This window comes from Brassica napus, chromosome C3, assembly GCF_020379485.1.
Source record: "Brassica napus cultivar Da-Ae chromosome C3, Da-Ae, whole genome shotgun sequence".
In the NCBI taxonomy this organism is placed as follows: Eukaryota; Viridiplantae; Streptophyta; class Magnoliopsida; order Brassicales; family Brassicaceae; genus Brassica; species Brassica napus.
In genome coordinates, this window is record NC_063446.1 from 18,064,370 (window position 1) to 18,088,114 (window position 23,745).

A 23,745-nucleotide genomic window follows, 5' to 3' on the forward strand; every position below is an offset into this window, starting at 1 on the left:
CAGATTAAATAATTTAGTCTTGATTCTCATTCCTAAAAGCTTTTAATGAAATATCATGACAAGATTTCAATCACCTCCTTTTGAATTTATTCGAAGAATGAGAGATTTGATCATTCATCTTTTATTTGTTTCTCCCTAATAATACCCTATCTATTAATCTATTGTAATTGTAAGAATGAGAGATTTGAACTATTTATTATAAGTTTTCTAGTTTATTATTTAATAAATCAAACATTTCTTAGTTTATAGATAGTTTACATATACTACAATGATAAAGTATTATATATATTGTTTATCGGTATACTCTTAAGTAACTAAACCCAAAAACATAGGTTAATAAAATAAATAATTTGTTTTGTTGTTTTAGAATTATATGATTTTTAGACCAAACTCGTGAATATATATACTAGACAGACATTTATATTTAGAATCTGCACTCATATTCTATAACAACAAAATTTTATAGAGGTAGAAAATGAAATCACTTATGGAGAGTCAAAAGTAAACAAATCGAGAGCAGAAAACCTAATCCTCTTTCGTCATTTTACAACAGATGTTGCCTATCTGGTTTTGGTGATTTATGTCAGCCGCAAAACTTAATTTTTTTTTTGTGCTTATGAAGTCTTAAAAATAATTAAAATGAGTTGTAATACGTTAACTCTCCAACAAAGATGATACATTTAAGAGACCAACATTTATATTCGTCATTTTATAATAGATAAAATTTTAGTATTGCATAATGTTAAAAGCATTTAATAAACAAATATTATTATAAAAAGTTATCCGTCCATGCTCGTAGGTTATCATCTAGTGTCTCTTATTAAAACATAATCATTATCATAGACTCAACCTTTTTTGTAAGTTTTTAATATACATCATTCTATTATATAATTCGCTCTTCTAATTATGGAAAATAACATTATACTACTAAATGTGTTTCTAAACAATACAATAACTAATCTTGTGTCCAAACAATATAATAGATTAGGCACATAGCAGCAAAATCAAATCTTGAAAATCTGACATTCACAAGGCATTTGACGTATTAAGTCAGTTACAAAATATTTGAAAATAACACAACCGATCATTGGGGTTCGAGCTTTGAAGCTGGGAAATTCCCACTGTACTCAAACGAGTCCTTTCCATAAGGATCACCGGATCCTTTGATAGCTTCCTCGTACGTTCTCGAAGAAGATGCTGAATCAACGTTCGGGTTTAAACCCGCAAGCTGCATTATGTTCTCAATCTCTTTGACAACCTCACCCATGGATGGTCTATTCACTCCTTCCTCCTCCACGCATCTCAGAGCCAAATCTACATACTTCTCAAACCCTTTAAGGTTGCTGCTGCTTGCGATGATTGTAGTGTCCATCAGTTCTTGGAGGTCATACAAACTTCTGGTCTTGTTCATCTTCGTCTTCACCTCTCTCACCACGTATTTACCTCTCTCTATTGGACTTTTACCGGTTAACAGCTCAAGCATCACCACACCAAACCCATACACGTCACTCTTCTCAGTCAACTGATTTGTCATGTAATACTCAGGATCCAAGTATCCCTAATTACAGAGAGTACTTTTATATTAAAAATATATGAGAAAGATATTGAAATATTATGATTGATTCGCTACTCACCATAGTTCCTTTCACCTGTGTTGTCACATGTGTTTTCTCAGGGTCTCCCACAATTTTGGAGAGGCCGAAATCAGCAACCTTAGCAGTAAGATTTTCATCAAGTAATATATTGTTTGATTTGATGTCTCTGTGTATAATTGGAGGATCAGCAAGCTCATGAAGATAAGCTAGACCCTTCCCTGAACCAAGTGCTATTTTAAGCCTTCTTGTCCAATCAAGTCTAATCCCACTCTTACCTGCATTATTACAAAATTCAGCACCCAAAACTGGCAGAAATTCCGCAAAGACAGAGGTTTGGTATATAACCTGATAGACTGTCTCTAAGAGATCCATTTGGAATGTACTCGTACACCAGCATTTGTTCCCTTCTATCGAAACAGAAGCCCAAAAGTCTGACAACATTCTTATGATGGACTCTAGAAAGAAGTTCAATCTCAGTTTTGAACTCCAAGCCTCCTTGCAAAGATCCTTGTTGAGCCCTTTTGATGGCTATGAGTTGTCCAGAGGGAAGAATCCCTCTGTAAACCTGTTTCACCATCAGAATTTCAACGAAGGCCATGTATGTATCATTTGAATTGATTCCATTGCAAAGACACAAACCTTGCCATAACCTCCACCCCCAACATCATTTGCCTCTGAAAAGTTTTCTGTACATTTCTTCAACTCTTCAAAAGTAAAAGATTTTGCTCCCATTAGCTGCGGAGCATCAATACTGCTCTTGCTCGTACTCCACTTGGCTGAAACATACAAAATGAAGATGTAAGCATTTTAAGTCTTAAGGGACAAATCTTTTGTAGTAAACTTACCAAAAGGATTGTTTTGATCAGTTGCTTTGTCTGCTCTCTTCCTTTGCCTGAGAGCGTAAACCCCAGCTAAAGTTAACAACAACAGAAGAACCACAGCGCCAACTGCTGCTCCGATTATAATGCCCATGTTTGATGAGCTGGGACCTCCTCTATCTGTGGCAAAAAAATAACTGAGCCATATTGATCAATACAGATTCTGTTTGACTGCGTGTGTTGATCATACCAGAGAATTGATTGTAAGGATTGGCTCTGAATACGTAAGGACCAAATCTAGGAGGAGGTTTATAAATCTGATTGCTAAAGGCAAAATTAACAAGTGACATTCCACTCTCATTAAAACTCTCTCTGCCAAACGGGAAGACTAGGAGATCTATTAGAAGCTGATGATCGGTAGCGTTCTCTCTTATGTTTCTGACGGCTACGGAGTCCACTGGATAACTCGACTTCTTAGAGAAATTTGCTATAGACTTCTGGAGAATTTCGAAGTTGGTGGAGTTGAACAACCCTGAGAAGGAAGGAGATCTGAAGTAGAGTGTTCCTATGATTGGATGCGCGCAGCGGCACGAGGGACTTGCTTCCCTGCCCTGATCACACGGAGTGCATGTTGGTGGGATTGTAGAATATGAGGTATTGGGTGGGATTGCTGAGCAGTAATTTGGCTTGTTACCCTCTTCCTGGCACACTGGATTATCTGCCAATCTGTAGATATAAAAAAACACATAAGCAAACTATTATTAAGAAAAAAAATCATTTGTGACCAGGATACATACATTACTTGGATGAATGTGTTAGAGGATGGTTGTTTATAGACATCTATGTTGTTGTATTGTAAATCAACAAACTCCAACTGGTTGCTAAAGCTGGTACCGAAGTCTAACGTTGAATCTATCTGATTTCTCTTTAGGATACTGCAAGTCAATAAAGCACAATTAGTACTTATCTCATAACATGAGTTTATTTTCCTGTTTCATGTATTGTTTGACTTACACAGTCTGCAACTGAGCAGGGCTGAAAAATGAGTTTGGTATCGAACCATTGAGTTTGATTCCTTCCAACCTTCTGAAAAGGAGAAGACCATTTGTTCTTAACACATGGAGATCAAGAAGAAGAAAAGAGATAAGGGAAGTTCTCATACAATGTTGCCAGAGAGTCTAATGAAGAGATCCATGATGGAATAGGTGAGGGTTCGAAAGTGTTATTGCTCACATCTCTGTTACAAAAAAAAACAAGCACATATAGCATTAGATTGATTGATAATATATGAAGGCTTGATAATAGTAGTAATGGTAAACAGAGCATCAAAAGAGGACATATATATTTTTTAAAACTTACAGTGTGTAGAGACTGGTCAAGCTGGTTAGATTTGGAAGAGTGCCAGTAAATTCGTTGTTCGCCAAGTACCTGAAATGAATTCAACTCAAACTCTCTACCATTTTCTTTATATATCTACAAACACAGAACAAAACTTTGGTTGTTCACTTACAGTTCTTGGAGACTTGTGAGATTATTAAGACTTGTAGGAATATTGCCAGTTAGTTTATTCCTATCAAGGCGTCTGTAATGGAGAGTAAAGCATAGTATAATAATAAACAATTTAGAATAAAATTTTTTTAACAAAGCGTTACTGCTTACAACACTGTCAACGTTTGAACCAGGCTGAGTGTGTCCGGGATTTTTCCCGTGAATTGGTTTCCATCGAATAGCCTATGGATAAAAAAAAACAAAAAATGTAGTCATGTTGTTAGTTACAAGTCTCAAATTGTGCAAACTCTGAACTTTCATAAGTATTATGAAGCTTACACATGTATCAAAGTCATGTTTGAACTGAAAAGGTTTTCTGGGATATAGCCTGAAAGCTTGTTTTTTCCAAAATGGCTGGAGAAAGTGAAGGACAGTCAGACTAATTAGTATCTAAAATGAGTGATTACACACCCAAAAAATTAAAGATAGAAAGATTTAGGATTATATATACAAATGCTTAGTTTCAAGAAGCATATCAAGTCCAGGTGAAGAAGTCCCATTAGAAACTGGAAGCGTTCCTTCAATCTGATTGTCAGCTATATCAAACCAATATAGTTTCGATAACCGTCCAATGGAAGCTGGAATTGTACCACTGAATTGATTTAAATTTAGGGAGCTGTATTTCGGAAACACACAAATTAATACTGATGGATTTAGAGAGGCTTGAGCGCAAAAATTGAAAAAGAGTCAAACAAAATCTTACAGATATATAAGTTGTTCTAATTGTCCAATGGACTCAGGGATTTGACCAGTGAAACTGCATCCCACAAGGATCCTGGAGAGTAAAAATGAGTTAGCCAAAATAGGAAATAAGACAAGGAGATATATAAAGTTGTGATACAGATCCAAAGATCATGTTTTCCTACAAGTTTTTCAACTTCTTAAGTTCACCAATATTTGGTGGAAGTGGTCCAGTCAATCCAGTGTTGTATGACAAATCCCTACAAATATTAGATCATAAGATGAAAAAAAATAATCCATTTCTATGTAAAGAAAGAACAGAAAGAAGAAGAAAGACAAACAAGATCTGCAATTCAGACAAGGCTGCAATATCCCCAGAAAGCTTTCCTTCCACGTTAAGGTTACCTAGTGATCTGCAGCAAGCAACAACACTGTTAATAATCTGCACAGAGGGTTATTGGAAGAAGCAGAAACAAATTACAAATAACAAACATGTCAATACATTGAAACGACCCGGTTATTGCTACATGTAATTCCAACCCAACTGGTTCCACAAGGATCAGCGCCTTCCCAGCTACTAGGAGGCTTGGTCCATTCAGCCTTCAGGGCTTGTAAAGCAGGACCTGCACCAAAATTTCAAACTAGTTCAGAATTGAAATTTTTGTATCTAGAAACAGTGATCAGCGTCTATTTGATTATACTTACCGTCAAAACCATTTGTGAGAGCAGAGACGGACAAAATTTGGAAGAAAAGAAAGATCAGGAGCATAAAGGCTCCAATTCTTGAACTCATCTTCAATCCGTCAGTGTAACTCTTTTCTGTTCCTACTTTTTCTAATCCGTCAACGTAACACAACTTATGAAAGACTGTAATGTTTACAAAAGGAGGACTTCGAACAATTTAATTAAAAATATATATGAAATAAGGTGTGGACCATAAAAACCTTAGTCAACTTGAAATAGCCGATAATGGGATTTTAGAAGGTTTCAATTCAGTAGGGTTATGGGTAGGAACAAATCATGAACAATACATTAAAGAAAACATATGAGTTGTCGTGATGCGAACCTTTTGTGGGACCTCTTTACATCTACTATACTTAATACACTCAATTATTGATTTCAAAATTAAATATCTCCAAACGTATTACTACCTCCGTTCCCGAAAGTAAGATGTTTTAGATTTTTTTCTTGTTCCACAAAGATAGATTTTCTATATTGTTAAGGTACTTTTTTATACTTTTGAGGAACATTAATTGAGAATATTTGAATTGATTAAATTTTATTGGTGGAAAGTTATTGAAAAGTGTATAAAAAAGTAAAAAATAAATTAAATTATAAACATTTATTAAATTCTTAATAAGCGTGCATACTCTAGAAAATCTTACTTTCAGGAACAGAGGGAGTATTTGTTAGCCCAAAACATTTTAGTATCTTCATTCCTCCTCTAGACTGCAAGAAATCATTTTAATATTTTATAGTATGTAAGAAGCTTTATTTGGATACGTGAAAAATCACCGGAAAGTTAAATAAATCTAATAGGAGCTAGGATGAAAAAGCTATCCCACTATAAATACCGAATAGAGGAGAAAGGAGAAAGGAGAACCAGAAACACACAGAATTTTACGTTTTAGACTTGCAAGAGGAATCCAAATTAGTGTATACAAAGCCCCAAAACAACAAAGGTAAGTTGATTAAGGTTGAAGGCCAACTTTGGTTCCTTCAGATTTTTTCAGCTAGCGTGAATATTATTGGCAGGTGATCCACTTTGGTATTTCCATTTAGTACACGCTACAATCAATAATTTCAAAGAATGGTACTAGAGAATGGTTAAAAAGTAAGTAAAATTGAAAAAGTTCATTATCCTCCATCTTGACTCAATAAAACATATAAAACTAAAGCTCAAAACAAAACACAATATCATATCAGTAGAACCTCCTCCAGACTTAAATAACATTGTCCCCACTGTTATACAATATAAGATTGGTGGGAAAATAAATCATAAAGACACAATTTAACAAGGAAAACAGTATACATGCTCGCTGATGGTGAGCGTCGATCGGCACAGTTAAGTGGCAATCGATCGATACTCGTGATGCTTTGTCGATCGATAATGGCCAGTTGTCGTCAATCGTTGCTGGTATATCAACTCCTCTTCCTTGGATCTTTTTATGAACAGTGACACTGCTATAGTGTCGATCGACGACTCTGCTATAGTGTCGTTCGACATTGTTCATCTTATTTTTTTTACTTACCTATCAGTGGGTTGCCTCTTACTCAGCGCTTATTTTCAGCCACTAGCTTAACTTCTGGAGATCTGATTCAGACCGGATGAGAACTTGCTCCAACAAAAGTCTCAATGTCTACTCTTTGAAGCTTTATCATTTTTTTTGTGAAAGCCTCCACAGACTCTTCTCCTTTGTCTATCATCTCAGCAATAAGGAGTGCTTGAAGCTTTGCGAATGGCTGTGAGAAGTGAGGAATCAATGATAACTGAGGACCGCCCTAGGTCCTTTTCCTCTTCTTCCAGTTCTTCCTCTTCTTTCCCCCCAGACTTGTCTGGTCGTGTGGTGGTGCCTCTATCAAAAAGATTTCGACACACTTCAAACTCCTTCTGATCTGATACACGTCCAATGTCGATCGACGATGAAGTGGTAGTGTCGATCGATGTTGTTTCTGTTGGGGCTGTGTCGACGTCACTTATATGTCTCAACCCTCTCTCAAAAACTAGTGCATACATATGATCATCAAATTTCCCAATGTAAGAACCTAGATGCACGCTTCTATTTGTTGGAATAGGAGATTCAACTTCAAATACAATGCATGGGACCACAAACTTCACATGGTCATGTATCCTCTTGACTCTTTTGTGAAACCCAGCAGCTTCTTCTGTGCATATAGGTGGTCTCGGATGTTCGGGGACAGCAAGGTGTGAGGTCGTAGACGTGTGCATTCTCTCCTCAACTACTTTCAGCCCAACTGTGACCTTGGCAGGTCGTCCAACGATGGGTGTCGATCGATATCATTAGGTGGATGTCGATCGGTATCAGGTGGGCGGGGTCGATCGATGTTGGGTTGGCGGTGTCGATCGATGCTGGCCTTTGGAGAAGTTTCCAGATCTCTTCTTGTAGTGTGATGATCGTCATAAAGCTTTATCTTCGAGTCATGGCCCAAATCTCAAGGTTGTGCTTTATCCTCTAACTTCAAGAAATCCTATGGCTCTAAGAAATCTTCCATAGTGATCTATTTATCAATATCCCAATCTTCAAGATTTTCTCCCTCCTCTAGATCCAAAAATTCTTCTAGCTCCAAGAAATCTTCCATAGTGATCTCTCTGTTTACATCTAAGGAAAGATAGCTGCTTGGTATATCGATGCTCTCTGGTGTCGAGTCTGTAATGTCCTGAGGAAACCTCGAACCTTCAGGGATTTCAAGTGGTGTCTATCAAGAATAAGAGATTGTGTCGATCGACACGATCGATGTTGAGGTGGTATTGTCGATCGATGTTAAGGTGATGATGGTGTTGATTGATGCTGAAGCCGTAGCATCATCTGCTTGTTGAACCTGAATGTCTGGTTTCTTGATGTGAGTGCTCATGGTTTCAAATTCTCCTTTCTGCTAATTGTAGACAACACCCAACATCTGACTGAAACTAGACATCAATTCCCTCTCCTGATCATCAATCATCTTGTCCAACATATAATCAAGCTTTCTATGTCGAGTTGCTGCAGCTTCTCTGAATAATTTGATGAGGAAGGCATTTTTAATGTCCTCCCAACAGGTTAGAGATCCTTGCTGCAGTTGACTGAACAAGCTAAATGCACCCCCTAAGAGAAAGTGAGGGAAAATCTTGCAGAGAATGTGTGTGGTCTACATATACATCATTGCTCGCTCTCTGAGGCTAACTTCTCAAGCTCCTTGATGTGGTTTCTAGGATCTTCATGAGGAAGACCATGTAAGGGGTCTTGACCTACCCAATCATACCATTCGCGGCTCAGATCAAAGTCATTCATCTCTGCAGCAACAATCACATAAGGGATTACAGCATCATGTGCATTAATCAGTTGTCATGCGCTGTTGCGAATGCGGCCTTCTTCGTCTCGTAAGAACCCATTTTCATCAAAACTCAGTATGAGTACTTCGATATTCTCTGTCTCCATCCCATTCGGCGCCGGATGAATAGTACCAGGATGAACAGTGTTGGAGTAAACATTGTTGGATAAATAGTATCGTTCGGCATGGGATGAACAGTGTAGTAAGGTGCTTGGTTAAAGTTGTCGATCGCTGCTGCTCCTAGACTTACGGATCGTGCGTGAATTAGCATGCTCCTTCTTTGAAGAACCCAAATATCCTCTCATCATAGTTTTTCATGGTACTAATATGTATGTACCTGAACAGAAGAATTTATTTTATGTTAATAAACTAATATAGAAAAACCTAGATTAAATCAAACCAACTGAGTCTAATGGCGATCCAATGCTCCCCGGCAACGGCGCCAAATTTGATGTCACTCAAATTACCCTAAGGAGTGACTTTACTCTCTCAAATAAGAGGTTCAGTGGTAGTAATTGGGGATCAAATTCACAGGGAGCATGAACACACAATAAACTCAATACAGTAGGCAAACAATTATGAAAACAATAAATAAAGTAAACATGGTGAACAAGGTAGTTGTTCAGTTGATTGATGAGTTGTTTGATGGAAGGAGGGTTGCCAGACTTAGGGTTTCAATCAGGTTATCATGACTTTATCAATAAATGCTAAGGGTTGATCCTAGAACTCGAATTCATATAAGTAAGTAAACCAGCTCTCGCATGCGCTTACTAACAGATGCCTGGAACCATGTGATTCCAGTTGTTGCATGCGAACTTATGAACGAGCGCCGATCGATACTATAGAGTGAGTGTCGATCAACACTCGTTCCAGAAAAGCGTTAAGAGCCAATTCGATTTGTTCACTAAGTTATCTAAATCAGCTTTCGCATGCACTTAGCAACCTAGCTCAACAAGACTCAAGTCAAGTAGTAGACCAGCTGTCGCGTGCGCCTAACTATCCTATGATCATGTTTCTAGTTAATTACTCTAGAAACAAGCAGTAAGAACAATCCTATTAAATAATCTATTAAAGCACCCTAGCATATCTATATTTCAGAAGAACATCAAAACCCTAGAAAACCTAGATCTAGCAGGTGAATCTATTCACACCTGATAGTTGTCACAGAAAATCATAGATGAATATATATAAAATAGAAAGAAATATGAAAAACAAAAGAGTTCCAAGAGGACTCTAAAGGAGTTACTCTCTTCTTTCCTAACATAAACTAAGAAAAAAATATGTAAAGAAAGCGTAGCCGTCAACTATGGCTTAAAAACACATAAATAGGGTTCTGAGTCGTTTATCGGCATTCTGGTAAGTTGTTGTGACTTCTGGGCATAAGTCGGTCTTCAAATATACTTGTCCAGTATTTTTGGATCTCCGTCGATTGACAGCAAAGCTGTGTCATCGATCGACATTCCTTCATATCTTCGACAGCTTCCTCTTGCGAGGCAGACGTACCACTCTTCAGTAAAACGGGCATAACTTCTGCTACAGAATGCGGATTGACCTCAAACCGGTGGCATTGAAAAGATAAATCAAATATATATCTTGTATCAAAAACATCAGCTTAATCTCACCGTGGTAAAGTATCTATCCATAGATAAACATCTGATGCATCTGTGCAGTTCTACACCTCAAAGGCTCCAAAATCACCAAAGTTTTCTAGAACGTACCTAAACCTGAAAATACTCTAAAACGGACTCCAAAAACATATACTAGACTCTAAAACAACTATATATCATGGTCTAAAAGTGGTATAATGTATGGTATATCAAAACTCAAAAGAGAAGAAGCTGAAAGTTGCAGATTTTTATTTGCTTTCCTTCCTAAACGATGTTGTTTTCTTACTGTTTTTTATGCCTGATAAAATGAATAATTACCACATAATATTCACTTAATACCACGTACTACACTATAAAACACGTAAGCAACATATAACGGACATCCAATTTTCTATAACGTTTTACCAACAAAAATCGGATCAATGTATGCAAAAGCCATTATTAATAAGTTTGTGTATCGAATTTGAATGTTTTTGTTGTTGACGTATGAATTGCCCAACCATAGAGTTCGTATACTGATCGGGACCGTTCGATCTTGTTGACGTATGAACATGTTGATTTGCCGTTATAAATAGCATGGTTGTACTAGTTATACTAGTTCTACTGAATCTGTTTTTATAACATATTATTACTAGTTGAACTAGTTTCAGTCTTTTAAATGCACTAGATGATACACTACATATATAATTTCTACTTATTTTTTAGTTCAACCCTGTCATAATAATTTCCAAAACAATTTTCAATTGACTTGTTTACCGATCTTTGCGCGTCATTGTCAATAGCAGCCTCGGGTGTGCGTGAATATCTGTTGTTATATCCATTCTCCTCATCATTGTCTTCTACACGATGTGAATGACTCTTTATGGAAGAGTTTGAAACTGAAAGTGAGGTTACTGGAGGTTACCTGGATTCCCCACCTCAGTAGGTGCTTGACTAGGTGATTTTTGGGGCTGACTCCAAAGCGTTGGGCTTGCCGTAGCCTCATTATCGGGCTGCGAAGACAATTTCGTTGATGGTGCCAGGGAATGACAGCCTTGACGGTCCGGTGGAGATGCTGCCGCTTCTCTCACGCGGTTCCAAACCCACTTGGTTGGATTCGAGGGGGACCCACCGTTGACACCACTTTCTTGCTTTCTCTTCTTTTCTGCGGCCTCACTCTTCTTCTCCGCCAGTTCACTATTCTTCTTCGCTGCGTCTCTCTCTTTCTTCACGGCGTCTCCTCTTTTCCGCTGCCACTTCTCTTCTCTTTACGGTGGCGTTGTTCTTCTTATTTTCCGCCGCACCTGTGTTTTTCCTCGCCGGTGAGTCGCTCTTCTTCTCTGGCGCTCCTTCCTTCTTCTTCTTTCCGGTGAGTCGAGTTTTTGGCGACATTGCTGGATGTCTCACACAAAATTGGAGATGGAGATGAGATTTAATATGATTGATGCTTGAATCTGAGTTTAATTACTGATTAGAGGAATTTGAGAGGAAAGATAGAGGGATGAGATCGTGGTTGGTTATGGGAGTTTCGAAATCGAAACTGAGAGATTTGGAATTTAGGGTTAGAAAGTGGGGTTGGGTTGGTTGGTTTGGATGATTGAGTTTGTAAATAAGTTAAAGTTCTTAGGTTTTATGGTCCTTTCTTCCTATTTGTATTTTTTTACTCATTTTTTAAATAGTAAAACAAGAGGTTCATATTAGATTTTTTTTTTTATACCTTGTGGTCTATTCCAGCAATTTTCTAGGTGGGAAACAAAAACAAAACATGCAAATTCAGACATTTGAAGTATTACGTCAGTTACAAAATATTTGAAAATAACACAACCGATCATTGGGGTTCGAGCTTTGAAGCTGGGAAATTCCCACTGTACTCAAACGAGTCCTTTCCATAAGGATCACCGGATCCTTTGATAGCTTCCTCGTACGTTCTCGAAGAAGATGCTGAATCAACGTTCGGGTTTAAACCCGCAAGCTGCATTATGTTCTCAATCTCTTTGACAACCTCACCCATGGATGGTCTATTCACTCCTTCCTCCTCCACGCATCTCAGAGCCAAATCTACATACTTCTCAAACCCTTTAAGGTTGCTGCTGCTTGCGATGATTGTAGTGTCCATCAGTTCTTGGAGGTCATACAAACTTCTGGTCTTGTTCATCTTCGTCTTCACCTCTCTCACCACGTATTTACCTCTCTCTATTGGACTTTTACCGGTTAACAGCTCAAGCATCACCACACCAAACCCATACACGTCACTCTTCTCAGTCAACTGATTTGTCATGTAATACTCAGGATCCAAGTATCCCTAATTACAGAGAGTACTTTTATATTAAAAATATATGAGAAAGATATTGAAATATTATGATTGATTCGCTACTCACCATAGTTCCTTTCACCTGTGTTGTCACATGTGTTTTCTCAGGGTCTCCCACAATTTTGGAGAGGCCGAAATCAGCAACCTTAGCAGTAAGATTTTCATCAAGTAATATATTGTTTGATTTGATGTCTCTGTGTATAATTGGAGGATCAGCAAGCTCATGAAGATAAGCTAGACCCTTCCCTGAACCAAGTGCTATTTTAAGCCTTCTTGTCCAATCAAGTCTAATCCCACTCTTACCTGCATTATTACAAAATTCAGCACCCAAAACTGGCAGAAATTCCGCAAAGACAGAGGTTTGGTATATAACCTGATAGACTGTCTCTAAGAGATCCATTTGGAATGTACTCGTACACCAGCATTTGTTCCCTTCTATCGAAACAGAAGCCCAAAAGTCTGACAACATTCTTATGATGGACTCTAGAAAGAAGTTCAATCTCAGTTTTGAACTCCAAGCCTCCTTGCAAAGATCCTTGTTGAGCCCTTTTGATGGCTATGAGTTGTCCAGAGGGAAGAATCCCTCTGTAAACCTGTTTCACCATCAGAATTTCAACGAAGGCCATGTATGTATCATTTGAATTGATTCCATTGCAAAGACACAAACCTTGCCATAACCTCCACCCCCAACATCATTTGCCTCTGAAAAGTTTTCTGTACATTTCTTCAACTCTTCAAAAGTAAAAGATTTTGCTCCCATTAGCTGCGGAGCATCAATACTGCTCTTGCTCGTACTCCACTTGGCTGAAACATACAAAATGAAGATGTAAGCATTTTAAGTCTTAAGGGACAAATCTTTTGTAGTAAACTTACCAAAAGGATTGTTTTGATCAGTTGCTTTGTCTGCTCTCTTCCTTTGCCTGAGAGCGTAAACCCCAGCTAAAGTTAACAACAACAGAAGAACCACAGCGCCAACTGCTGCTCCGATTATAATGCCCATGTTTGATGAGCTGGGACCTCCTCTATCTGTGGCAAAAAAATAACTGAGCCATATTGATCAATACAGATTCTGTTTGACTGCGTGTGTTGATCATACCAGAGAATTGGTTGTAAGGATTGGCTCTGAATATGTAAGGGCCAAATCTAGGAGGAGGTTTGTAAGTCTGATTGCTAAAGGCAAAATTAACAAGTGACATTCCACTCTCATTAAAACTCTCTCTGCCCAATGGAAAGACTAAGAGATCTATTAGAAGCTGATGATCGGTAGCGTTCTCTCTTATGTTTCTGATGGCTACAGAGTCCACAGGATAACTCAATTTCTTAAAGAAATCTGCTATAGCCTTCTGGAGAATTTCGAAGTTGGTGGAGTTGAACAACCCTGAGAAGGAAGGAGAACCAAAGTAGAGTGTTCCTATGATTGGATGCGCGCAGCGGCACGAGGGACTTGCTTCCCTGCCCTGATCACACGGAAGGCATGCAGGTGGGATTGTAGAATATGAGGTATTTGGTTGGATTGCTGAGCAGTAACTTGGCCTGTTACCCAACTCCTGGCACACTGGATTATCTGCCAACCTGTAGATATATAAACAGACATAAGCAAACAATTGATAAAAAAAAAACATTTTGATTTCTGATCAGGATACATACATTACTTGGATGCGTGTGTTAGAAGATGGTTGTTTATAAACATCTATGTTGTTGTATTGTAAATTAACAAACTCCAACTGGTTGCTGAAGCTGGCACCAAAGTCTAACGTTGAATCTATTTGATTTTTCTTTAGGATACTGCAAGTCAAAAAGCACAAGAAGTACATATCTCATCTCACACCATGAGTTGATTTTCTGTTTCATATATTGTTTGACTTACACGGTCTGTAACTGAGGAGGGCTGAAAAATGAATTTGATATCGAACCATTAAGTTTGATCCCTTCCATCCTTCTGAAAAGGAGAAGGCCATTTGTTCTTAGAGAATATACACTTGGAGATCAAGAAGAAGAAGAGAGATATAAGGGAAATTCTCATACAATGTTGCCAGGGAGCGTAATGAAGAGATCCATGATGGTATAGGTGATGATTCTAAAGTATTATTGCTCACATCTCTGTTATATAAAAAAAAATCACATCATGGCATTAGATTGATTGATTATGAAGGCTCGATAAGGGCATCTCCAACCCTACTCCTTTTTTTCCTCCGTAATGGAGTAAAAATGGAGTATAGAGTAAAAAATGGTACAACCCAACTTCATATCTCATTTTGTAATGTAGTTTACGTCATAAATGGAGTAACTTATTTTTTGTTTGTTCATTATTCTATTATGAAATGAAAAATAGAGTTGGGTTAGAGCATTTTTACTCTATATTCTCTTTTATTCTATTTTGGAAAAAAAATAGAGTTTTACATTGAAAAATGGCGTAGAGTTTGAGTTGAATTAATTATATATTCTAAAAAACTTACAATGTGTAAGCCTTTTATTCAAAAAAAAAAACTTACAATGTGTAGAGACTGGTCAAACTAGTTAGACTTGGAAGAGTACCAGTAAATTCGTTGTTGGCCAAGTACCTGAAATTAATTCAACTCAAACTCTACCATTTTCTATTTATATCTACAAACACAGAACACAACTTTAGTTGTTCACTTACAGTTCTTGAAGACTTGTGAGATTATTAAGACTTGTAGGAATATTGCCAGTTAGTTTATTCCTATCAAGGCGTCTGTAATGGAGAGTGAAGCATAGTATGAGAATAAACAATGTGGCCATGTGAGATAAATAAAAAATTTGAACAAAGCTTTACTACTTACAACACTGTCAACGTCTTAACGAGGCTGAGTGTGTCCGGGATTTTTCCCGTGAATTGGTTCCCATCGAATAGCCTATGGATCAAACAAAACAAAAAAATGTAGTCATTTTTTTAGTTACAAGTCTCAGATTGTGCAAACTCTCATCTTTCATAAGTAACATGAAGCTTACACATGTATCAAAGTCATTTTGGAACTGAAAAGGTTTTCTGGGATATGGCCCGAAAGCTTGTTTTTTCCAAAATGGCTGATGGAGAAAGTGAAGGACAGTCAGACTAAATAGTATATACTAAAACGAGTGATTACACACCTAAGAAGTTAAAGATCGAAAGATTTGAGATTATATATACAAATGCTTAGTTTCAAGAAGCATATCAAGTCCAGGTAAAGAAGTCCCATTAGAAACTGGAAGCGTTCCCTCAATCTGATTGTCAGCTATATCAAACCAATATAGTTTCGATAACCGTCCAATGGAAACCGGAATTGTTCCACTGAATTGATTTAAATTTAGGGATCTGTATCGAGGAAACACACAAATTAATACTGATGGCTTTAGAGAGGTTTGAGAGTGAAAATTGGATTAAAAAAAACAAAAAAAGAGACAAACCAAATCTTACAGATATATAAGTTGTTCTAATTTTCCAATGGACTCAGGGATTTGACCAGTGAAACTACATCCTACAAGGATCCTGGAGAGTAAAACAGAGTTAGCTAAAATAGGAAATAAGACAAGGAGAAATATACACTAACAAAAACTCTATAAATTAATAGTACTGAATCATAACATTTTATTAATTTATAGTTATCAATTTACAAAAAAAATTGTTTTTAAATTTTTTATTTTAGAGTGTTTTTACTTCTAAACTAAGAAAATAATTAAGTTTATGTTATATTCATTTACATGTTCGTTTTTGTATGCAGACAGTGCATTTAGATGACAATATTCAAATGTTGTTTGTTTGAATACTATTTATCAACATTTAGATATTGCATATGGATGCTACATTTGTATCTCAAAATTAAAAAGACTTAAACACCCTTCAATACAATTATAAAAATTAATTATATTAATCATGATGATTATTATATAATATTTTCAATTACAAAATCAAGTTTTTCAGGAAAACTAAAAATCAGGTTTTTTCACAGAAACTGAAAAATCAAAATTTTCGGCCAAAACCAGAAAATCGAGTTTTCTGTCAAAACTACATTTTCTGCCAAACGGCAAAATCTAGTTTTTTCCACCAAAACAAAAAAAAAATTGAATTTTCCTACCAATACAGGAAAGTCGAGCTTTTCATTTGGAATCGGTAAATCGAGTTTTCACATCGAAACCGAAAATTGATCTTTCTGCCAAAACTAGAAAATCACATTTTCCACTAGAACAAAAAATTGACTTTTCCCACCAAAATCAGAAATTATGTTTTCTTGTCAAAAGTGTAAAATCAGGTTTTCTTGCCAAAACATCAAAACTAGTCTTTCCTCCTAAAATCGCAAAATCACGTTTTTGTGCGGAAACCAGAAGATCAAGTTTTTTCACCGAAACCGATAAATCAAAATTTTCCGCCAAAACTAGAAATAGAGTTTTCCACCAAACCGTGAAATTAGGTTTTTCCGTTCAAACCTTAAAATCACAATTTTCACCGAAATTACAAATTGTGTTTTTCAGTCAAAACTGCAAAAGTAAATTTCTTGCAAAAATTACAAAATTTATTTTAAATATATTTATTGAAATATTATTATTAATTCATTATTAACATTTTTATGAACCGTCCACAAATTTGTCAAAACTAGTTAGGGCAAACTTTGTCATAAAGACCTCACAATTGTTTTGTTGGCTATTTCCGCCACACTAATGTGACAAACTGTGACAAAATTTGGTTACAACTTAGAATGTCACCATTTTTTGATGAAAGAATTACTAAATGGTGATAGACCATGGATTTGACTCACTTTTACCCATGGTTTATAAGTGTTTTAACTACTAATTATTATATTGTAGAGTCTATTTAATATATTTATAGGATCAGAAGTGATTTGGAGGAAAGTGATGATTTTGGAGCATTTTGGAGATATTTGGAGTAAGCACCCGAGATGACCATCGAGCACGACCATCGGTCGACACTGAGGAAGAATAATCGATTGATGTTCACATTTTGACATCGATCGACAGCGAAGCGCGCAGAAAGCTCGTTTGGTCACAGCCGGCTTAGAGCCTAAGTCTTTACCTATTTACAAGATTACCCCTGACGAGTTTTAACCTAATTATATAAGCTTTGCCAACATGTTAGATGCAAAGTGTGCTTTGTTGTTTTATTATTTTCACAGCAAAGATTTTCTAGGATTTTTAGTAGATTGGAGAGAAGATCCAAAGAGATTTGTGATTGGAACTCCATTAATATCTATCTATTTATCTAATACAGTTTTCATACCTTATTGTTGTTATGAATTGTTTAGCCATGTCTGAGTAGTTCTCTTGTTAGATTTAGGGTTTAAATAGGTTATAAGGGATTAGCCCCAACTATAGATTGCTAAGTTGTGATATTCATCTTTAGGATTGTCATTAATGCTTGTTTCTAGATTAGCTACCTAGAATTTGCCCTAGGAGTTGTAGACATAAGCGATAGCTTGCATCTCACCCTGAATTCATCCTAACTGAGCTAAGATTGGTAGAGTATGTGAGAGCTGATCTAGGAAACTTAGTGAGCATATTCAATCCGCGCATTAACGCTTGACCAAGAGCGTCGATCAATATTCCAACGAATAATTGGTCGACGTTTCAACAAGTGTATCGATCGATATTCCTATAGAATACTCGATCGACACTGGTCAATAGACAAACCTAGAAAGCGAAAGCCTAATGGTTTGTTATTAAGTGTTGAGCTCTATAATATCATGCATACAACTTATTAGGAATCTGTAGGATTATAATCTCAACACCTGAATAAAAACCCTAAGTCTAGCTATTTCCATATAAGTACCAAAACCCCAATCAATCAATCGAGCAATCATTTGCTCACAAACCTGCAACTTTACATTTAAATCATTAAACAACCTAGCTTAACAAATTTGATTAGATTTATTAGGTTCTCTGGCTCTATGTGGATTTGATCTCTAAGTACTACAACTGAACCTCTTATTTGAGAGAGTAATTCACTTCTTATGATAATTTGAGTGATATCAAATTGTGACCTAATAAAATAGCAATGTATTTGTTATGTCACAGATTTGTGACCAATAATTTTTGTCTCAAAACTTCTCACAATAACTCATTTTCGTGTAGTTTTTAGTTTTTTAACTACTAATTCAAATGCTATTATAAAAAAACAATGGATGCAAATACTAATTATAAAAATGAAAAATATTTAGTTGCAACATCTAGATGTTGTATCCAGATATTAGGTTTAGATGTTGAATCAATACAAAAATGAACATGATGTTACTAAATTTTAGAAATTTGAATTTCATATTATTTTATTATAATATTTTTTGAATATGAAATATTTTTTATAGAATTGAAAATGTGTTAGATATAACATTAGAAAATAAAATCAAAATATAGTGAAGTGTTAGAAAAATAAAGATAATGCCAATGTAAATATAAGAAAACAAGACAATGTTTTGTTTGTACATATAAAAAAATGTGTATATATATTAATTATTAATTTATGATTTCAAAGGAACCATATATTTACATAAGGTTTTCTATAAAAACAAAATTATCTTACTAAATTTATCAATTTATGTTATATTTTGAGCCGGTCTAATTTAGAACCGAGAAAATTTATTAATTTATCATGTTTATTAGTTTATCAAATATTAATTTATAAATCTACACTAATTTGTGCTACATATTCAAAGTTTATGTTTGCCTACAAGTTCTTCAACTTCTTAGCTTCACCAATATTTGGTGGAAGTGGTCCAGTCAATCCAGTGTTGTATGATAAATCCCTGCAAACATTGGATCATAAGATGAACAAAATTAATCCATTTGTCAGTAAGGAAAGAACAGAAAGAAGAACAAGAAATACATACAAGATCTGCAATTCAGACAAGGCTGCAATATCCCCCGAAAGCTTTCCTTCCACGTTAAGGTTACCTAGTGATCTGCAACAAGCAAAAACACTGTCAAAAAAATATGCGGAGGTTTATTGGAAGAAGCAGAAACAAATTATAAATACAAAACAAGTCTTGACATTGACACGACGCGGTCACTGATACATGTAATTCCAACCCAGCTGGTTCCACAAGGATCATCGCCTTCCCAACTACTAGGAGGCTTGGTCCATTCAGCCTTCAGGGCTTGTAATGCAGCACCTGCACCAAAATTTCAAACTAATTCAGATATTGTGAACAGTGATCAGCATCTATTTGATTATACTTACCGTCAAAACCATTGGTAAGAGCAGAAACAGAAAAAAATTTGAAGAAAAGGAAGATCAGGAGCATGACGGCACCGATTCTTGAACTCATCTTCAGTCCGACAATGTAACTCTTTTATGTTTCTACTGCTTCTTATTGTATCTCAAAAGATAAATTCATGTGGTCTACACAATTTATGAAATAATTTTTAAATAAAAATTGACAGCCTCGCTTAGTCGCTCTCAAAGGTTATAATGTTTACAAACGGAGGATTTCAAACAATTTAATTAGAAACATAAAAAAATATACAGAGTGGACCATAAGAAAATTGGTCAACTTGAAATAGCCGATAAAAGGATTTGAGAAAAGTTTCATTCGGTAGGGTAACGGGAAGGAACACATCATGAACAATACATAAAAAACAAATGAGTTGTCGTACTGCAAACGGCAAACATATTGTGAGTTATAAAGAATACAAAATTAATTATCTCCAACGTATAATTTGTGGTACGATCTGGTCTCAACTTCAAGGGTAGGAAGACTATGTAAGAACCAGATAAACAATGGGCTAATGCACGATCTGATGGGCTTTATGGAAAACTAATAAGCTTGATCCATGAAATCTTGGACCGAGAGAAGGCTATGGACCTTGATGCGGCTTCTATCTAACCGGATCGGATACCAGTGAGAAACTTATTTAATCAGGACATGGGCTGGACGAACCTCGATAGACAGGAAATGGCAACGAACTTGCTTGGATATAAAACGGACTGGGGGATCTGATATGATCGAAAAATGAACCAGTCAAGACGACATGGGTGAGAAATGAGCTGGAAATGGAAGATGAATATCTGGAACTAGAAATGGATCAGCAAGAGCATTTTCATCAACCAAGTGTGCCTGAAGAACATAGCGGACGTGCTGAAGTTGGTGAAGATGGAGCCCATTATGGAGTTAGTCGTATGTGGCCTTTACCGGCCCATAAAGTGGAAGGACCGACCTGCTTGGTTTAAGTTGGGTCGATTTTTTTATTTAAAGGGTATTGGTATTTTGCTACATGTAAACCAATTAGAATTAGTATTTTGTCTTTGGAAACCCATTTGGATAGGTGTTCATAAACCAATTCGAATTAGGATTAGGATTTGGTTTTCTTAAACCAAGTTGTTTTAGGATCTGCCTTACTTTACTAAATGCATTATGCAAGTCCATTATGGAAACTTAACCATTCTCTTAATAAAAACAAATTATTAAGGCTTCAAAATCTTGTCTCCTTCAAAAGACTTCTATCATTGTACTTCTTGAACAATCTTCACACTAAGGAGAGTGATCTCCTGTGGATCATCTTTTGCACTAAGAGGGCTGAACCTGTTCCATAAGAGTAGCAAAACAACCTGAGAGCAATCAATAGCTCCAAGGTGAAGATTATCCATCATCCAAGAGCTTTCAAAGGTAAAGGTTTTGCCCACCATACTTTCAAGTCTGATTGACAAAAGGTCTTCTTTTCCAAGGCCACGCCAAGTGGCATCAACGTTGCTCGAAGGTTTAGGGTTTCAAGTTATAAACCTAGGATCACGAAACCCATCAAATATCTAGCAACATTCTATGTAATCTTATAGAAAACAAGAAGCGAAGGCTAAACAACAAGCAACAAGGGAGTTATCGGAAGGAAAGAAAAGATTGATACAGATTCCGCCATTCTATAGGGAGTTTGATCTTAATACTTACATAAAATGGGAAAAGGAGATGGAGTTTGTCTATGGATGCAAAAACTACACAGCAGAGTTTGGTATCTTCGTAGCAGCCACATTATGTGGATATGCACTTGACGGATGGTGTCAAATTGCTAACACTAGGAGACACACTAAATAGCCATATGTTTCTTCTTGGCATGAGATGAAAACCATGATGAAGAAAAAGTTTATATCTAGAATGATGGCGACGTCAAGTCATCATCAGAAAAGGAGAAAGGAACCAGGAGCAAATCAGTGGAGAACATGAACCTGAAGAAAGCTAAAGAAGTCAACCAGGACATAGGTACAATCAAAACAACATATCTTAAAAATCAAGAGGAATGTATCCATGAAACCGGTTTTCCTGAATTCTATACTCAACAAGAGCACACAGAGAATTGGTTCCACACCACAAGGATTAATGGTTTAGGAGATATTCCATTTCTAAGTCAAGGGTGACCCGACTTACCTTATTTGGAAGCCCAATGGTTTAATCAGTTGCAAACCAAACAAGATTTGGCATCACCGCTTAATTCATGCCAAGCGTGATTCCAAATCCATTATATATTAATTGAGAAACATTACAACCTTTAAGTGTAGACACGTGTCATCACCAGAATGAAATTCAGAATCCTTAGAAAATATGTTGGTCCAATTAAGTATATATTATACTTTTCATTAAACTAATCATAAAATTAATTAAAGTATACAATTACTATTTTCTTTTCTTTCCTTAAATAAAAGCTACGAAATTACCAAATATGACTAATATATATATGACAATTAATGATTTTAATAATAAAGATTTGATAACAATTTATAGTTCATCAATCGTTATTGTTTAATTTTATATTATTAAAATAAATTAAACAATCAAATTAGCTATAAAACTAAAATATAGATTTTTTCGTATATGTTATATTTTGAATTTTAAAAACGACAAATTACTAAAACTGTTAACATTATTATGTTAAAAATTAATGATCAATGGTTTAACACCCCCTATATATTAATAGAGAAACATTTAAAAAGTTTAGAACATGTAGTTTGTACTAATTAAAAAAATATCATGCTGAGTTGTCACGTAATTAGAATTTTAATTTGTTTACGTTGCGGCTTGAAAATCAATTGAGAATTTTGTTAGTCCAAAATTAAATTGCTAGGGAATATTATATTATATAGTATGTCCATTACAGACAATTCATTTATCAAATTGAAATTTATTATATGTTATTTCCTTAAATAAAACCTACCGAATTACCTAATGTGATTATGATATATATAGTAATTAATGATTTTAAATAATGAAGATTTGCTAATAATCTGTATATTTTCTATCATTTTTGTTTAATTCTTTATTATTAAAATAAATTACACAATTACATTAGTTTAAAATTTAAATTTTGTTGTATATGTTGTATTTTGAATTTTTCAAAACGAGTATAAATTGCTAAAAGTGTTAAAAATCTCACATAAACTTTTGTGATCAATGTTTAAATTTTTTTCTATAATAAGATACAACGATAATAAAATTATATAAATAAATAATTTTATTTTAATAGGTGTTTATGTTAATATACATATATATATACTTCATATCGTTTAAATTTAATTATATATCATATACGATAGATAAGATTGATTGTTTTGATTTATTTATCATAAAATGATTGCGAATAAACAAGAGCTGTCATTTAATTTATATGTGCAAGTCAATTTATTACATAATAGTAACTGATTTCTTAGTATTTAACATATAATTATTATTTTATTATTTCATAATATGCAGAAAAATATAAAATAAGTAATAAGTATAAAATATTTATTCTGCACAAGGCGCATATCTTAACCTAAGTATGTTTCTCTTTAATAATTTTGAATCTTAAACATTTTCTAAATCTGAGGCCAAAATAAAAGAAAGAAATGAGAATAAACTCAAAAATCAATATTTATATCGAGCAATAACCAAAATGACACAAAAAGAAGAAAAATATCAAAGATAGATAGGATTGACACGTAAACGTAAACTTCTCATAACCATAATTAACTTTTAAATTGCTAAATCATGATATAAAACCGAACTGACATAGTTCCATTGTAACCAAATAGTAGGCATGATATTCTTCGGCCTAAACGTTAGGTTTTTATGTTATAAATAATTTTTTGACCTAAAATATTTTTTAAAATGAGATAAGTTCATTAGTAAACAAATTATGTAATTAACAAAAAAGTTTTTAAAAAATTGTTTAAGGGCCAAAAATATAAA

The 23,745-nt window shown here is 35.3% G+C and overlaps 2 protein-coding genes across 6 annotated transcripts; both read right to left on the bottom strand.

Moving 5' to 3' along the window:
• Nucleotides 1-904: 904 nt before the first annotated feature.
• Nucleotides 905-5,784, bottom strand: LOC125584404 (leucine-rich repeat receptor protein kinase HPCA1-like). The gene is made up of 19 exons (XM_048752858.1): nt 5,348-5,784; nt 5,145-5,265; nt 4,984-5,055; nt 4,828-4,902; nt 4,665-4,736; nt 4,413-4,577; nt 4,241-4,315; nt 4,073-4,144; nt 3,924-3,995; nt 3,773-3,841; nt 3,576-3,650; nt 3,428-3,499; nt 3,211-3,348; nt 2,664-3,139; nt 2,441-2,593; nt 2,235-2,371; nt 1,941-2,160; nt 1,635-1,870; nt 905-1,558 (listed from the first exon to the last, which is right to left on the bottom strand). The coding sequence occupies exons 1-19, from the start codon at nt 5,433-5,435 to the stop codon at nt 1,085-1,087; spliced, it is 2,862 nt and encodes a 953-aa protein (XP_048608815.1). The 5' UTR covers nt 5,436-5,784; the 3' UTR covers nt 905-1,084.
• Nucleotides 5,785-12,024: 6,240 nt separating this feature from the next.
• Nucleotides 12,025-20,009, bottom strand: LOC106388504 (leucine-rich repeat receptor protein kinase HPCA1). 5 transcript variants are annotated; one of them, XM_013828587.3, is made up of 19 exons: nt 19,773-20,009; nt 19,584-19,704; nt 19,423-19,494; nt 19,264-19,338; nt 16,005-16,076; nt 15,738-15,902; nt 15,560-15,634; nt 15,391-15,462; nt 15,231-15,302; nt 15,082-15,150; nt 14,615-14,689; nt 14,457-14,528; nt 14,237-14,374; nt 13,686-14,161; nt 13,463-13,615; nt 13,257-13,393; nt 12,963-13,182; nt 12,657-12,892; nt 12,025-12,580 (listed from the first exon to the last, which is right to left on the bottom strand). In XM_013828587.3, exons 1-19 carry the CDS (start codon nt 19,858-19,860, stop codon nt 12,107-12,109), a joined length of 2,862 nt encoding a protein of 953 aa, XP_013684041.2. In that variant the 5' UTR covers nt 19,861-20,009; the 3' UTR covers nt 12,025-12,106. The 5 variants fall into 5 exon arrangements, with proteins under 5 accessions (XP_013684041.2, XP_048608812.1, XP_048608813.1 ...); XM_048752855.1 differs by having other exon boundaries at nt 19,423-19,512; XM_048752856.1 differs by having other exon boundaries at nt 19,569-19,704.
• Between the last annotated feature and the right edge of the window lie 3,736 nt (nt 20,010-23,745).

Excerpts from the sequence above, each read along its gene's own strand:
- LOC125584404 (XM_048752858.1), bottom strand. The coding sequence starts at position 5,435 with ATGAGTTCAAGAATTGGAGCCTTTATGCTCCTGATCTTTCTTTTCTTC. Across the intron at positions 5,266-5,347 it reads TCTCACAAATGGTTTTGACG|GTCCTGCTTTACAAGCCCTG; the intron begins GTAAGTATAATC and ends ATTTTGGTGCAG. Across the intron at positions 4,578-4,664 it reads TTAGAACAACTTATATATCT|CTCCCTAAATTTAAATCAAT; the intron begins GTAAGATTTTGT and ends TCCGAAATACAG.
- LOC106388504 (XM_048752855.1), bottom strand. The coding sequence starts at position 19,860 with ATGAGTTCAAGAATCGGTGCCGTCATGCTCCTGATCTTCCTTTTCTTC. Across the intron at positions 19,705-19,772 it reads TCTTACCAATGGTTTTGACG|GTGCTGCATTACAAGCCCTG; the intron begins GTAAGTATAATC and ends ATTTTGGTGCAG. Across the intron at positions 15,303-15,390 it reads GTTAAGACGTTGACAGTGTT|ACGCCTTGATAGGAATAAAC; the intron begins GTAAGTAGTAAA and ends TCTCCATTACAG.